The sequence below is a fragment of the Salvelinus fontinalis genome, chromosome 23 (genome assembly GCF_029448725.1).
Source record: "Salvelinus fontinalis isolate EN_2023a chromosome 23, ASM2944872v1, whole genome shotgun sequence".
NCBI classification, from domain to species: domain Eukaryota; kingdom Metazoa; phylum Chordata; class Actinopteri; order Salmoniformes; family Salmonidae; genus Salvelinus; species Salvelinus fontinalis.
In genome coordinates, this window is record NC_074687.1 from 29,932,142 (window position 1) to 29,950,113 (window position 17,972).

Consider the following 17,972-nt stretch of genomic DNA (forward strand, 5'->3'; position numbering starts at 1 on the left):
ACTGTGTATTTTGTACTACCTTGTTTCCCATAGCACAGGGTAATACTGAACGCATTATTAAGAAACGCTTACCTCTGAAGTTGCTACAGATTTTACTGAGTGTATGAACAATACTCCATCACCTATTTTGCCTTCCTCGTGTTGATTTATTTGATAACTTTAATAGCAAATTAAGGGCAACCATTGATGCCATGGCTCCAGTAAAGTTGAAAAAGGCCACATCCAAAGGGAGAGCCCCTTGGATGAGTGAGGAAACTAATCAATTAAAAAGAAATTGCAAAAAAGCAGAGCGGAAGTGAAGAAAGTAAAAGTTGCAGGTCAATTATGATATTCTGAGAGAGCAACTTGGCATACACAAGGCAATTAGAAATGCTTATTCTAACTTGATCACCATTAAATCAGAATAATTCAAGAGTGCTCTTCGACCATTGACGACCTGATAAATCCTACCCCGCAAACCTATGTGAACTTTCCTCCAAATCTAAATGTGATGAGTTTGCGGCATACTTCAGAGATAAGATAACCAACATTAGGCTGGGTATCAGTCAAGATCTGATGAGAAGTTTGATGATATGTGCCATAGCCTACCACGCAAAGGCACTACGGATTTATTTTCCCTGGTTGACACAGACGTGATATCCCTTTCCTGAGCATAACTTAAGCCTTCTACCTGCCTTCTGGATCCTATCCCCACCACCTTCATATAAACAATTTTTAATTGCATATCTGAAGAAGTGAAAGCTATTGTTAATCCCTCCCTGTTCAAAGGCACTTTCTCGGAATAAACGTAATCTAGATTCTTCAGCGTTTAGCAATTTTTGGCCAATCTCCAACCTACCATTCTTAAGCAACAGCTAAATGTTTTAAGTGACAACTGTATTTTTTTACAATTCCAATCTGATTTCTGTGCCCACCACAGCACAGAGACAGCCTTAGTTAAAGTGGTAAATTATCTTAGAACCAACATAGATGCCAAACAGCTCTCGGTCCTTGTACTCAGACTGGAGAGGTGGGTGCCCTACCCGGTCAAGTTCTAAATTGGTTTAGCACCTATTTTAACCGGTCAAGAGTTTATCACCCTTGGTGAACAAAACGCAGAGAAAATACATATCACTTGGCGTCCCAAAGTTCGATTTTGCGTCCGGCACTGTTCAGTTTATATATGTTAGCGTTATCAGAAAGCACAGCATTGATTTTCACTGCTACGGAGACGATACACAACTTTATGTTGTTTTACCAGAGGATTTTAGCTCTACAGATAAATTAATAGACTGTATTAGTGATTTAAATACTTGGATGCCTCACAACTTCCTCAAATCAAGACAGGACTGAGGTACTTATTGTTGGAGCCAAAGCACAGAGAGAATCTAGCCGCACATTTGAATTCACAGGCAATAAAGATAAAACACCAGGCAAAAAACCTAGGTGTTATTTTAGATTCTGAATTAAATTTCGTATCACACATTAGGAATGTGACCAAAATAGCTTTTTACCAGCTGAGGAACATTGTCATGGTGCGGCCGTTTCTCTCTGTCCAATACAGAGATTTGATTACAAACAGGCTTGACTACTGTAATGCTCTCCTGTCTGGTCTACCCAAGAAAGCCACTGGTCAACTGCAAAACATACAGAATGCTGCAGCACGGGTACTGACCAAGACCAGAAGGAGAGCACACATTACACAGGTTTTAAAGACTCTGCACTGGCTGCCTATGACTTTTAAAATACATTTTAAGATTATTCTATTGGTTTTTAAATCAATCCATAATTGTGCCCCCCAATACATGTCAGACATGCTTTTAAGTTATGTAACCAGTAGGTCCCTCAGGTACTCTGGCACTGGTCTTTTAACTATCCCAAAGCCTTGGGCCAAGAGGCATGGCGAGGCAGTCTTTAGATGTTATATCCCCAGCCTCTGGAATCAGTCAGAGAACCTGAAGGGGGCCTTAACTGTGGACATATTTAAAAGAGATCTTAAAACACATTTTTAGCTTTGCTTTTCCATGGGGTGCTTTTTTTAATTGTTCATGTTTTTTTATATATAGTAATATTTCAACTTTTATTTTCATAGTTTATTTGTTTTCCCCCCTGTAAAGCACATTGCATTGCATGTCTGTAATGTGCTGTATGAATAAAGCTTGATTTCATTTAATTTCATGCATGATACATCGTGCACACAAAAAAAACATACGCTACATGAATCAACTGCGGTTGTAATCAAGTGATCGCTTGTATACCCTAATTGAATTGAGAGGAAGGGACTTTGCAAACACTGGATTACAGCAAAACAAGTCAACACAAGAGAGGAACAAAGATGGAAAGACAGCCTTTAGATAGGGTCCATGACAGAGGGGCCTACACTCAGGGGCCTGTTGTTTAGGAGACGAGAGGGGCCATCCTTATTGACGCTCATCTGACCAGCCACTTGGGGCCTCAAGCTAAGCCCCACTTTCAGGCCACAGACATCCCACAATTCACTATGCATTCATTTACATTTTAGTCATTTAGCAGATGCTCTTATCCAGTGCGACTTACAGTTAGTGCATTAATCTTAAGACAGCTAGGTGGGACAACCACATATCACAGACATAGATGGGCAGGGATTCTGGGGTGCCAGAACAGAGATCAACTCAGACTGGGCTGAGCGGGAGCTGCCCTCCCGTATGGAGCCCGTATGCCAGGGAGTAGCCTTAGAGAGAGGAGTTTATGAATAAATGTTTACAACGCTTTCCAAGTTTTATAAAACAGAAGGTACAGTACATTTCTCATATAAACAGGGATTATATTGTACAGTGTCAGACTTTAGAAGTCTCTGATACAGAGGGGTCGAAAATGCTATTAGATGGTCAAGGGGCAGCTTCAGCTGTGCCTGAGTCATATTGAGTCGTGACGGACTGCAGCACTATGGACAGCAGCTACACTCAAAGGTTCTCTCTCTGCTCAACAAAGGGCCTGATGGAGAACTGTACAGTATGGTCAGAAGCCTCACTGACTCAAAACAAAACACATTGGAAATTCAACCCGTTTCCCATTACTATCACTTCACTCACTCCCAGATTTTGCAATCAAATGCTCTACATTTGAATAATAATAGTAATTTAAATACTAAAATAGCTGTGCAGCGAAACCCCCCATCCAACCTGACAGAGTTTGAGAGGATCTGCAGAGAAGAATGGAAGAAACTCCCCAAATAGAGATGTGCCAAGCTTGTAGCGTCATACCCAAGAAGACGAGGCTGTAATCGCGGCCAAAGGTGCATCAACAAAGTACTGACTAAAGGTTCTGAATACTTATGTAAATGTGATATCAGTTTTATATTTTCAATAATTTTGCTAAAATGTTTAAAAACCTTTTTTTACTTTGTCATTATGGGGTATTGTGTGTAGAGTGATGAGGGGGGGAAAACAATGTAATCCATTTTAGAATAAGGCTGTAACGTAACAAAATGTGGAAGAAGTCAAAAGGGTGTGAATACTTCCGAATGCACTGTATTTGAAGTTGCCGGGTACTCCATATTATGTCAAACTCCGCAAAAACACTTTCCGGCATTCTGATCGTTTTTATGTAATAACTTGAGAAAGTAAAGTCAGGTCTAACTTTGCATTGGGACTTGTGTGTATACTAATGAAAATCCATGTTACATTTATCCTACCTACCCTTCAGTTAGAGAAATAGGCCTATCATCTTAGATACATCTCACAGGAAACCAACCCTTTCTCTAATTGGCCTGATGAATAATATTATAAAATGTTCCCCAATCATCTCTGAAAGGGCTATAATGAGCGTCTGAGGGCAGGACTGAGTGAGTTAATGCCTATCCTTTCCCATCTCTTTTGTCTGGTTGCCACAGAGATCCCATATCCCAACTAGGCTTAGAATTTTCAGAGTGATAACATTGAATGTTTGCTTAATTTTCAAAGTTGGTTTTCTTTCCCTCCAGCATAATGCTTTGACACAACCATCGAATACACAGAAAAATGCAACGTATAAGGAAATGTAAGCATGCCTGGGATTGAGATGTGCAATGCTCCTTAACTCGACAAATAAACTACCCCACAGATGAAATAACAGCCCAAATGAAACAGTACAAAGAGGAGTGACAGACAAAGCAGAGATGCAGCCCAACAGGACAGGGATGAGACCGCAGCAGGGATACTCTGGCAACAAAGAGCTTGTCATGACTTTGGGTTGTGTTTAGCCTAGAGATAATGCCTTGACAGGGTTAACAAGAGAAGACAGAGGGGAGAGAGAGAAAAAGGGAGCTGGCAGGCTGCCAAAGAGAGGAGGAGAGACACACACACACTAGCAGTCCAGTAGCAGTTCATTAAGACATACTCTAGTCCCCTTTCTCCACATGCTATCCCATCCTCCTCCTCCCCTCTGTGTCAACCCCATCATGGCGCTGCCCTGCTGCCAGCCCGGAAGTGCTCTCGCTGGAGCTCCACATCACCACAGTACAGCGCTGCCGTCTTAAAAACACCACTACCGCAGCAGCACCGGCATTAAAACCTGCTGCACAGCACACGGACAGGCACATAGGTTAACTGCACACTCACACACATATGATCATGGATGCAGACACAAACACACTGCAGAAAGATACAATATGATCATCCATCCAATGACTTCAGTTCAGAGAACAAGGACAGAATGTAGCAAGCTAAAGAAATGAAATATGATGCAGAAGAACTGCCATAGGGGGGGGCTATTCTCAGACAGGTTTAAGAGGAATCTCACAAGAGAACATGGAGGTGGATGGCAGTCTTCCAATAGTGCATTGGCTCAGATGGGGGGGATGACAGAAAGACAGACTGAGTGTGTGGAGATCGTGTGGAGGCCCAGAGCAGAGGACAGGAAGCTAAGATAGAGCACCTAACCCCCCCTGTAAACATCACTGACTGCAGCCTTGTGCTCCCTCCAACCACACATCAGTGTTTACAGTCTAACGGCTGTTTGCACCAAATAAATGGCTACACTACATTACAAGAAGAACACGGAGAGGGACTGTGTCCACAGCCTTCCTCTGCCTAATCCTTACACTGGTGCTCTGTGCATTCCTAAGGCTTCGCAAAACATAACAAGGAAATATTTTGGATTAACGTTTAACGCAGGCTTGTGTTTGTCTTGGTTCTACCGGCACAAAGTCCTCCTCAGTGGGTTGACATTACCCCAGAGACGTTTCACTACTGAACCCTACAGTCCTACCTGTCCCTGTCCCACAGTAGTGCTAGCTTCAACAGTCAGTCAGTCAGCAGGTCAGTCAGTCAGGTTTCCAAGAAGAAAAGGCTGGGCTTGCTGCTGTGCTGTACAGTGCCTCATATTACAGTGACAAACTAGCCAGTAAGCCACACATAGGTCTGTGTTGCTCTGTACAGTACATATCATTCAAGGTGAATTAAGACCAGAGCATTAGCACAGGCTTTGGGGAAAGGTTCGAGGCTTACTGGACTGGTTTTACTGCTCCCATCACTCAAACCAGGGACATGTTCCCCTCCTTGCCTCTCACCACCTGAAGCCAAGTGGGACTGTGAACAACTGCAGCTGAGCTAAACGAAGGAGCAGCTTTCCATGACAAATGCCATCTATCATAAAAGAACATCCCCAGGGGAAAGACAAGTAGCAGTACTGGATTAGCAATGCAGAATATACTGACTGAGGAAGTATGTAGAATATAGAATATAGTTTGAGGCTACATTGGACAAGCAGCATTGCACGATTAGCAGAACATATTATTGAGGAACTATTTGTATACATAGAATATAGTTTGAGGGTAAATTGGACCAGTGCCAGTTTGCCTCAGGTTTGTATGATTTAGGTGGCCTCTTCAGTGACAACTTAATGCTAATACACCTTCAATGTAGCCACAGGGCTTATTGGCTTATCCTGATTTTGACAGTGCATACTGCATATCATGTCAGTACAGCAACAAGGCCAATATCAGCCGGCCACTATAATGGTTTTGTGACATTTGTGCCCTCTGTCCTCTTCTCTTCTGGCCGATGGCCATCATCCTCAGAGGAGAGAGGGACAGTGGGGGTGACACACAGGACTCCTCCAGCCAGAGGACAGGACTACACCAGCCAGAGGACAGGACTACACCAGCTAGCGAGCCAACCTCTCTCTCGCTGATGCAGCCTGTAAGACACAGCTTATTTGTCCCAAATGGCATCCTATTCCCTAGAGTGCACTACTTTTGACCAGGGCCTATAGGGCAGCTCAGTGTTACAGTGCTCTGTGCCTCGGTGCAGACAGAGACTTCACAAACACCCTGACACAGGGTGACAACGCTTCAGCCCAAAACTAGAGAGACAGGGTTCTTGCTGGGGTGTCTCTGAACCAGACAGAAAGAGAGAAAGGGAGTGACAGAGGCAGAGAAAGCGAGAGGGAGGGAGAGAGAAAGAGGTAGAGAAAAATAGTTATTCTGAAAAAAGTAGACAGAGAGAGGGGGGGGTGAGGCTAGAGAGAGAGAGAGGGGGGGGGTGAGGCTAGAGAGAGAGGGGGGGTGAGGCTAGAGAGAGAGAGAGGGTGGGTGGGTGGGTGAGGCTAGTTAGAGGGGGGGGTGAGGCTAGAGAGAGAGAGAGAGAGGGGGGGGTGAGGCTAGAGAGAGAGAGAGAGAGGGGGGGGTGAGGCTAGAGAGAGAGAGAGAGAGGGGGGGGGTGAGGCTAGAGAGAGAGAGAGAGAGGGGGGGTGAGGCTAGAGAGAGAGAGAGAGAGGGGGGGGTGAGGCTAGAGAGAGAGAGAGAGAGGGGGGGGTGAGGCTAGAGAGAGAGAGAGAGAGGGGGGGGGTGAGGCTAGAGAGAGAGAGAGAGAGGGGGGGGTGAGGCTAGAGAGAGAGAGAGAGAGGGGGGGGTGAGGCTAGAGAGAGAGAGAGAGAGGGGGGGGTGAGGCTAGAGAGAGAGAGAGAGAGGGGGGGGTGAGGCTAGAGAGAGAGAGAGAGAGGGGGGGGTGAGGCTAGAGAGAGAGAGAGAGAGGGGGGGGTGAGGCTAGAGAGAGAGAGAGAGAGGGGGGGGTGAGGCTAGAGAGAGAGAGAGAGAGAGAGAGAGAGAGAGAGAGAGAGAGAGAGAGAGAGAGAGAGAGAGAGAGAGAGAGAGAGAGAGAGAGAGAAGAGAGAGAGAGAGAGAGAGAGGGAGAGAGAGAGAGAGAGAGGAGAGAGAGAGAGAGAGAGAGAGAGAGAGGGGGGGTGAGGCTAGAGAGAGAGAGGGGGGTGAGGCTAGAGAGAGAGAGAGGGGGGTGAGGCTAGAGAGAGAGAGAGGGGGGGTGAGGCTAGAGAGAGAGAGAGAGGGGGGTGAGGCTAGAGAGAGAGAGGGGGGGTGAGGCTAGAGAGAGAGAGGGGGGGGTGAGGCTAGAGAGAGAGAGGGGGGGTGAGGCTAGAGAGAGAGAGAGGGGGGGTGAGGCTAGAGAGAGAGAGAGGGGGGGTGAGGCTAGAGAGAGAGAGAGAGGGGGTGAGGCTAGAGAGAGACAGAGAGGGAGTGAGGCTAGAGAGAGACAGAGAGGAAGTGAGGAGAGAGAGAGAGGGAGTGAGGCTAGAGAGAGAGAGAGGGGGGGTGAGGCTAGAGAGCGAGAGCGAGAGCGAGAGCGAGAGCGAGAGCGAGAGCGAGAGCGAGAGAGGGTGAGGCTAGAGAGAGAGAGAGAGAGCGAGAGCGAGAGAGAAAGGGTGAGGCTAGAGAGAGAGAGGGGGGGGTGAGGCTAGAGAGAGAGAGGACCGTTGAACCCTCCACTGAGACATGGTGCGGGTAGGAGAGTTAAGAAGCGTGAGAGGAGACATTGAGGCGGTGTTGTCTAACTGGTTTCTTCAAGCCTCATCAAAACAGCAGATTCTGTGAGGGCATTGATTTGGTCAGAGAGACGGCCCAGCTTACCTTGTTTCCCAGGGCTACGGTGTGCTAGACAGTGTGAGTGGCAGATTGATGGCTGAGAGAAGTAAGAGAGACAGTAGCCCTATCCTGCAAAGATTTAGAAGTGGTAAAAATGTGAGACAAAGGCTAGAGCTTAGGTTCCATTTTGCTGAGCTTGGGGTTGAGTATTATTTCCTGAGCTATAGAATCTGCGTCAGAGGTAAGCTGCTGCTTTGGGTAACAAAACAGATTTAAATAGAGCTACAGGAGTTTGGTGTGGATTGGTAGAGGAGATTATTAGTGTGCTTTGCTGGAGGGGTTTAGTGTGCTTTGCTGGAGGGGTTTCGTGTGCTTTGCTGGAGGGGTTTAGTGTGCTTTGGTGGAGGGGTTTAGTGTGCTTTGGTGGAGGGGTTTAGTGTGCTTTGGTGGAGGGGTTTAGTGTGCTTTGGTGGAGGGGTTTAGTGTGCTTTGGTGGAGGGGTTTAGTGTGCTTTGGTGGAGGGGTTTAGTGTGCTTTGGTGGAGGGGTTTAGTGTGCTTTGGTGGAGGGGTTTAGTGTGTTTTGGTGGAGGGTTTTAGTGTGTTTTGGTGGAGGGGTTTAGTGTGTTTTGGTGGAGGGGTTTAGTGTGCTTTGGTGGAGGGGTTTAGTGTGCTTTGGTGGAGGGGTTTAGTGTGCTTTGGTGGAGGGGTTTAGTGTGCTTTGGTGGAGGGGTTTAGTGTGCTTTGGTGGAGGGGTTTAGTGTGCTTTGGTGGAGGGGTTTAGTGTGCTTTGGTGGAGGGGTTTAGTGTGCTTTGGTGGAGGGGTTTAGTGTGCTTTGGTGGAGGGGTTTAGTGTGCTTTGGTGGAGGGGTTTAGTGTGCTTTGGTGGAGGGGTTTAGTGTGCTTTGGTGGAGCGGTTTAGTGTGCTTTGGTGGATTGGAGCAGGGCAGAATCAGGTGGCGATTGCGGCAGAAGACCTGAGTTTAGGTGCCTCAAGGGATACTGCAGCGCCAGACAAGCAGGAGAGCAGGGCCAGCAAGCACTGTACCAAACATAAACACACAGTACCGCAAGCAGGCCTATGTTCTGACAGGCCACAGTGCAGACAGACACACATTCATCTTGCCTGGAGAAACCTCAGGATTAGCTGCTATAATGACAGTGTAATATGCCATTGAAAACACTGCTCCCATTATTGTGATATTTATTAAACATCAGACACACCTGCATCATTAAACTTTCATTAGGTCTACCATTACATGTTAAATGTTGCTTTAGAGTTGAAGTGAGGCAAGGCTGCTGGGTCTACAGACACACCCTTGTATGGCAGAGACATGAAAAGAAAGACTGCAGCAGAGAAACCATTGTGAGAAAGGAAATGTAAACTACACTGATCACAGCTCTCCCTCGGTTGTTAGCCTGTATTTCCTCATTACATATGTACAAATCATGATGATGTCCACTGTGAGCTGAGAGGACAGACATGTACTGTTGTTATCCCTGCCCTCCCTGTAAGTCTTAATGGGACAGTCTGCCAAATTAAGGACTAAATCACAGATTGAACAATGAGACAGATATTTCACTGGATGTATAAATGTGAAGCATCCAGTTGGCGTTTCCACTCAATACCAAATATGGTAGTGAGGAAGCCAACTGTGGGGCAGTGGGAGAAGATGGAACGAGATGGATTTTGTCCGACATTCTGGAAATGTTCTCATCAATTAAACATTTGATCTCAATAGTTTTCTGTACACAAAACTAAAATCTGTTATGAACAAAGTGGACAACATTTTGTAGACTTTACCCGTTGCAAAAGTTATAAAAAATGGTGCTGTTTAGGAGTGCAAAGGCGAATTGAGTTATTGCACATGCGCACTTCACAGAGTAGGCGTTCCCTAACGGAAATATGCAGATGCATACTAGAACGAGCCAATAGGATAATCGCTAGCGCGTGCTTGGCTCTGCCCACCTCCTTGCTTGTTATGCCCACTATGACTCATTTGTTCCCATTGGAAACGACAAGCTGTGGTCTATCTTGGTTTAGTTACAAAAATCTTTGACGAAATACTACAGTAGTACTACTACAGTAATTCCACACACATCACACACTAAGCTAGAGCAGTGTCAGTTACTACGTAGGCGGGCTAGGACTAGTCTACATGTAGAAGAGCAGGAGATTCACTATTCTTCCGTTAGGGATTGGAGAGTATGCCTATAGGACCACTTGTTCCTCCCATTATATATTATCTTGCTCCATTCAACAGAGACAAACAGGCCTGTAGTGACGACAGGACCAGATATAGGCCTAGTCCTAGATTTGAGGATCAGTCAATGTGTTCAAAGTGAAAAGCTGTGGATATCCTTTGGTTAGGCTACAGGGCAATGTATTGGGAGATGTCAGTGACCATAAAGCCTGCACTACTTAGTCTGACCTTAAAATGTTCTCAGGCATCTACCCCAATTCTCCATTTATGGAGAATGCCCCACACACACACAGACTCTCTCTCTGGTTCTACCCAAATACTTTCCACATTACTCGGCCCATTAACCGCAGTCTGCATCCAGGCAAGCGTTGCTCCGAGGCACAACCACTGCCTGGCCTGCTGTTCAGAGGCACAGCCACTGCCTGGCCTGCTGTTCAGAGGCACAGCCACTGCCTGGCCTGCTGTTCAGAGGCACAGCCACTGCCTGGCCTGCTGTTCAGAGGCACAGCAGAGAAATCATTACACTACCAGACAATGAAGACGTTCAACTTTTAACCTGTGACACTGCACTAGTGTCATCACTGCGAAGGATCAATATGGATTGTGGTCCGTCTGGGCTGCAATCAAAAAGTGATTACAACCCTATTTGGACCTGTGGAGCCCCATTCCTGAAACCCTCTCACTTAGTCATCACTGAACCTCTATGGAGCCCCTTCATCTAAGCAGTAACCAGGCCAGGGCAGCTCCAATTAGGCCTGTCTCTTTTTCAACACAGCTTTCAGGTCCTAAAGCCCACCTCCTAGCCATGCCAGAAACAGCATGCGGGGGGGATGGGAGTGCTCTGCCTTAGTTTACCAGCTCAGAGGGCCTGAGGCCTGGGGCAGAAACAGCTAAACACAGAGACTGCAAGGGTGCAAAACAGGGCAGACACAAATGTCTGAAACCCACTAAACTATGTAAGCCAGGGCAAGTATGGCTTTGTTTAGATAGAGATCTGCGGTACCAGAATACATAAACTACGTATCACAACAAGAAATCACCAGCTTTGTAAATAATACAAGGAAATTTCAACACAGACAGATGGGAAAGAAAAGGTGCATTGATAAATTGGACTGCTGATGTCCTCCCAATTGTGATAGATAAGTCATAGGCCTACGTAATCATTTTTGCATGAATATCTGTTTTTGAAGGGGAACAATTCAGTTTATGTTAAGGTGCAATGCATCTCACGTTATTCAGGAGAAGTGATTCTTCGAGAATTGGGAAGGAAGGATTCAGGTAAAATGTCCGTACTGCCATTCTAATTTAGTGGAGTTTGTCTGTTTGTCCCAGGCACATAACATATGCTACATACATAGGCCCGTTAATTGCTGTAAAAAACATGCATGGTAAGGAGGAGACTGAACCACTACCCTGTTAAGATCTGCTTTGGAGCGGATATCTTATGGGCCAGCAGCATAATATATGACATTCATGTTTTAATCATGTTTGTGGATTCATGTCATTAAACTTAATGGTGGCACTTAATCGAAGATGCTTCCTTTGCAAATCAGCATTAATTCTAAAATTATCATCAAATGTGTCCAACTATCTGAAATGAAAGTGTGCTTTCCCCCAAAAAAGATTTCCATTCCAATCTTTCATCTGAAAAGCGTGATTATGTTGGTGACTTTATTGAAATAACTCAGATGACATGGCAAATTTACTCTGACCTCTGAAAACCAACAGGCTAATGTTCGAATGCCAACACAGGATCGATGCCATTAGCCTACTCTGTCTACCAACCGAACATGCTCCACGACAGCCTAAGGACAAGGGATATTGGACAGTCTGACCAACCAGTAAAACCTCTTAACTTCTCTTCCTTGCTCTAACTGTTCAACTCCCCTGACTCATCTCTTGAAAGCAAGCCCTTCAGCCTGCATCCATTTGATGCTCTCGCATAGGGCTTTGGCGGTCACAAAATTTCGTCAGCTGGTGATTGTCAAGCAAATAAATGTCGGCCTCCTGGTAATTGACCGTTAATTAGCAAACACATTTAGCATCTCCTACAAGCCACTGATGCAGACCTTTGGAACACCTTCACAAAAAAAGCCATTATTTATTTTAGATAAGTCTAAAGAAGCATGTTGTCTATTTCAGAAGAACAGAATAGCATACTCTAAAGTTGTCCTTACGTTAGGTCCTGATCTGGGCTACACTAATTAATTTAGCAGACAAGATTTGCTTAGAATTTCGTGCCATTATTACATATTATTTTACATGGCATTTATGCACTTTTATTAGCAAATTGATGACTATTTTCATTTTCATGTCAGCCTAGTAGGCTATACTCCAGTTGTAAAGATTAAAAATGTGCTTAATATTAGGAAAGCTGAGAAGTAGGCCTAGCCAATAGAAAGCTGATGAGATCCTCTTTTTAGTAGAGGCCATCACTCGGTTTTCTCACACAATTGGATAGCCTATAGAAATTTTGCGCAACATGAGCTCATGAAGTGTTTGATTAGATTTTCGACTACATTTGCATTGATGTCAGAGTGATTAGAGGGACAATAGAATGCCGAGTACAAGGCAGTTAGCAAGTTTGGTAGGCTACTAATGACCATGAGCAGCATCAGCGCTTGGAAAAGCCTAATTACCGTGACTAAACGGTCACGTGGAATTTGACTGCTTTCACCAGTGTGGCGGTAATACCGTCAACGCAACAGCCCTACTCTCAATTAGAGGTCGACCGATTAATTAGGGGGGATTTCAAGTTTTTATTAAAAAAAAAATATAATAATAAATAAATAAAATCGGTAAATCAGCCTTTTTGGACGCCGATTATGGCCGATTACATGGCAATCCACGAGGAAACTGAGTGGCAGGCTGACCACCTGTTACGCGAGTGCAGCAAGGAACCAAGGTAAGTTGCTAGCTAGCATTAAATATATCTTATAAAAAACTATCAATCTTAACATAATCACTAGTTAACTACACGTGGTTGATGATATTACTAGTTTATCTAGCTTGTCCTGCGTTGCATATAATCAATGCGGTGCCTGTTAATTTATCATCGAATCACAGCTTACTACACCAAACGGGTGATGATTTAACAAAAGCGCATTCGCTTTTAAGTCTATGATTTGATAGAGCAGTCTGTCAGAGCGGTGGTAGGCAGCAGCAGGCTCGTAAGCATCCATTCAAACAGCACTTTCCTGCGTTTTCCAGCAGCTCTTCGCAATGCTTGAAGCACAGCGCTGTTTATGACTTCAAGCCTATCAACTCCCGATATTAGGCTGGCAATACTATAGTGCCTATAAGAACATCCAATATCAATACTCTACTCTCAATATCTCCAGTGACTGATATCTCTCTCTATTGAACGATGACATGTAGCTAGCTACACTCATGAAACCCTTCATATCTCTATGCATCTCTATGTGATGACAGACATCGAGCTATCTAGCTTCTCTCTAACTGTACAGTGCCTTCAGAAAGTATTCACACCGCTTGAATTTTTCCACATTTTGTTGTGTTACAGCCTGAATTTAAAATGGATTCAATTGAGATTGTGTCACTGACCTACACACAATACCCCATAATGTCAAAGTGGAATTTTGCTTATTTTTACAAATGAATTAAAAATGAAAAGCTGAAATGTCTTGAGTCAATAAGTATTAAGTGTTATGGCAAGCCTAAATTAGTTCAGGTGTAATGTGCCTAACAAGTCACATGGACTCACTCTACCCCCCTTTTCTCCCCAATTTAACAAAGGGGTGATATCCAATTGCGATCTTGTCTCATCGCTGCAACTCCCCAACGGGCTCAGGAAAGGCGAAGGTCGAGTCATGCGTCCTCCAAAACATGAACCGCCAAACGGCTCTTTTTATTAACACCCGCCTGCTTAATCCAGAAGCCAGCCGCACCAATGTGTCGAAGGAAACACCGTTCCCTGACGACCGAAGTCAGCCTGCAGGCGCCCGGCCCGCCGCTAGAGCGCGATAAGACAAGTAAAGCCCCCCCTGACCAAACCGCTGCACCACTTGGGAGCCCCCTACAATAATAGTGTTTAACATGATTTTTGAATGATTACCTGATTTCTGGACCCCAAACATACAATTATCTGTAAGGTCCCTCAGTAAAGCAGTGAATTTCAAACACTGATTCAACCACAAAGACCAGAGAGGTTTTCCAATGCCTTGCAAAGAAGGGAACCTATTGGTAGATGGTTAACAATAAAAAAGCAGATATTAATAGCCCTTTGAACATGGTGAAGATATGAATTACACTTTGGACGTTCAAAGTATCAATACACCCAATCACTACAAAGATACAGGCGTCCTTACTAACTCAGTTGCCGGAAAGGAAGAAACTGCTCAGGAATTTCTCCATGAGGCCAATGGTGACTTTAAAACAGTTACAGAGTTTAATGGCTGTGATAGGAAAAAAGGATGGATCAACAACATTATAGTTACTCCACAATACTAACCTAAATTATAGAGTGAAAAGAAGGAAGACTGTACAGAATAAAAATAGTATTATACATGCCTCCTGATTGAAATAGGGCACAAAAGTAAAACTGCAAAAAACATGGCAAAGAAATTAACTTTATGTCCTGAATACAAAGTGTTATGTTGGCGGCAAATCCAATACAACATATCACTGAGTTCCACTCTCCATATTTTCAAGCATAGTGGTGGCTGCATCATGTTATGGGTATGCTTGTCATCGGCAAGGACTAGGGAGTTTCAGGATAAAAAGAAACAGAATAGAGGTAAGCACTGGCAAAATCCTAGAGGAAAACCTGATTCAGTCTGCTATCCAACAGACATTGGGAGACAAATTCACCTTTCAGCAGGACATTAACCTAAAATACAAGGCCAAATATACACTGCAGTTGCTTACCAATACGACATTGACTGTTTTTGAGTGTCCTAGTTACAGAAAATGTTTTATTTTATACATTTTGAAATCAGGCTGTAACACAACAAAATAAGGAATACGTCAAGGGGTATGATTACCCTTCTTACCTTGAAATTGGAGGAGTTGACCCAGGTGGTAGCGATGCCATCCACCATCCTGTCCAGAGCTGTCTGGTCTTGCTCCAGGTCCTGGGACTTCTCCTTATCCACGATGTAATCTATGAGCTCCTGTCCCACCTGCACCTTCCGCCCTAGGTCTTTCTGCACCACCTGGGCAAGACAATACTCCATATTGACCTCCATGGTCTCTGCCTCGTCACTCTCTCCTCGGTCCCACCACTAACTACCACTGCTCCAGGCAGAGGGAAGACAGAAAACAAATGGGTGTGACCCCTACTAGGCGTGTGTATGACCCGGGGAAAAAAGGAAACAAGTGCACACTCCACTAACTAGCTGGATGCTGCCTATTTATATCCCTTGTGTGCCAGGAGCTAGCTGGAGGCCGAGTCACGGGGATAGATGGAGCCTGGAGAATGGCAGCTATGCACCATGTGTGTCTGGACGGCAGCTGGGGAGGGTTCTGTTCTCCCTCTCTCTTTCTCTTTTTTTCTTCTTTGTGATGAAGTGAGTCTGAGCCAAGCTGCTAGTACCAGGCTGAGCAGAGATGGTGGTTGGGAGAGCAGAGATGGTGGTTGGGAGAGCAGCAGCAGGTAAAGCTTAGGCTGTGACAGTAACTGGAGAACAGGGAAGGTCTGGAAGGAAAGAGCTTCATAACTTAGTGGTCCCTGTATCCCAGGAAGCCCTACCGGGGTCAAAGATAGAGAAGGGGAGACAGTTAACACAATCCCACCCTCCTCTCTTCAAATAGTAAATGCTCAACAACCTGCCGCCATGGCAACTGGGGTCAGTGAAGAGTTCACGGGAGCCCCCAAACCCAGTGTGTTACTGTAGCGTTGACACATGCCACTTCAAACACATTCATACCACTTGCTCTCCCTCTTTGACATGCTGACAGCTTGTTCACTGCAAATAAGATGGCTTTGTTTGTGTATGAAGTGACCTGCCAGCGAGGAAAGCCTACTTCTCCTAAGTACGTAGAATATGTCTCTGTCTGGACAATACATTTGTAGTCAAAGTGTTTGGTCAGATATGCCAAACTGGTAAAGGGCTAAAGATTTGCACTGCCAGAAAGTCTGACCCACATACTAAGAACCATGAAGTATAACTTATATGAAATATCTGTCAAATAAAGAACTGTAAACGCAGCAGTGATATACCCTGGCCTAAGTCTGTGTTGTTTTACTAACTCCCATGGTAGTTGTTATGCCATGGGAGTTTTGGGACCAGGTTATATCATCTAATTTCATGTCAACTGTACAGTTTTATTAGCATGGTTCCCAGTTTGTGGGTACTGTCGGATTGCATGAATAGACACAGCACACTCACAAAGGATTATTCAAACAAAGACTTTCAGACCCACAACCTAGCTCTGGGACATATCATCGTGACTCTGTTAATTGGTTGGTGTCCAATCAATACACAGACTCCCGATGTAGTGTCCTAAAGCTACCCACAAACTAAGCAGTCATACAACAAAAGTAAGACTTGTAAGACACCATTCTTTTGTTTGTTATTTACACTGTCTGAATGTACGTCAGAGAAACCAAACGTTTAGCTACAATGAATGAACAGATACAATTCTGACTAACATCCTTGTGTTTGAATCTTTGTACAGTTGCCTAGTACTGTAGTTAACATTACCTAGCTAGTTTTTGTGTTTGCTTGTGGCTGACAGATAACTAAAAGCAAAAGCAGCCGTATCCATTTGTCTCACTCATATTGCTAAACCGTTATTACTTAGTCAGGCGCTATCTGGTTCAAATAAACCAAAAATGCAGTAGTTCAATGGAAACACAATAAAAACAACCGCATATTTTGACGAGTGTTCCTACGGATCGGAGTCAACCGCTACAGTAGAAACCTTTTATTTGAACGAACTAGCTACCTAGCTAGCTAGCAAGCAAGCAAGCTAGATGGCGCTAACCCTTTTTCATTGATTAGCTAGCTAAACGTCCGATCACACACAGCTAGTGTAGCTGCCAGAACACACAATGTGAGCATCTACTCTGAATGAATGAATGCATGCATGAATGAATAGATTAATATTCGTACTTACCATACCCTGTTCAGAAAAAGCAACACAAATATCTGAAGTCTGACAGCTTTGTAAATATTGTCGGGTTATGACAGTAGCATCGAGGCACCTCAGTCTCCACCCCGGAATGCCGTTTGGTGGACAAAGAATGGGATTGTCGTGCGCACGCGTCAATCTGGGGATTTTGGCACTTGGAAATTGACGCATGCACATTTCTGTTGTTCACTACTTCACTCTACTAGATAAATATATTCCATTTCCTGGATTATATGGCCATCTATGTAACTAGTACCCCCGTGAATGCACCGTTTCTTCATTTGAAGAGAGTGCTACAGCAACTCAGAACCTTTATAACTAAAGGGAGGCGAAATTGTGCCACCCATTTGACTCCCATTCCGATGCTCTGAAACCTGTCAAACCAGTGCCACGAGTCTTTAGTGACATCGTGTGGCCTAAACAGAGAATAGTTTTACATTTGGTGGCAATGGTGTCAAATTTAAATTTAATTGAATAGTTTTACATAGTATTGATGGCTGTCGTGGCTTTACTAAGGATGTGACCAAACCCAATATTATATTATATATATTTATTATATTTATTACAGATCATATGTTAAATACAGATCGCCCATCCACATCGAATGGGCCGCTATGGAGAGGCTAAAAAGCTTAAAGTTCCTAGGCGTGCACGTCACTGAGGACCAGCGCCTCTTCAACCTCAGGAAGCTGAAGAAATCGGCTTTGCCCCCTGAGCCACAGGCTGTTCACCCAGCTACATCTAGAAGACAGAGACATTACAGATACAGCAAAGCTGGGACCGAGACTGGTAAACAGCTTCTATCTCCAGGCCATCACTCTTAAACAGTCATCACTAGCATACCTCCGGCCAGTACCCTGTC

General features: G+C 44.6%; 1 protein-coding gene across 17 annotated transcripts in view; it reads right to left on the reverse strand.

Moving 5' to 3' along the window:
- Positions 1–17,234, reverse strand: part of LOC129821095 (CLIP-associating protein 1-like) — an 89,150-nt gene extending 71,916 nt beyond the window's left edge. For 15 of the 17 annotated variants that reach the window (XM_055878391.1, XM_055878380.1, XM_055878392.1 and 12 more), the window contains exons 1-2: positions 17,096–17,233; positions 15,028–15,721 (exon numbers count right to left, since the gene is read on the reverse strand). In XM_055878391.1, the coding sequence (XP_055734366.1) occupies positions 15,028–15,222 (195 nt within the window). In that variant the 5' untranslated portion in view covers positions 15,223–15,721; positions 17,096–17,233. Of the gene's footprint in view, positions 1–15,027; positions 15,722–17,095 lie in introns of all 17 variants that reach the window. The other 2 variants (XM_055878374.1, XM_055878375.1) reach the window with 2 other exon arrangements.
- Positions 17,235–17,972: the final 738 nt, after the last annotated feature.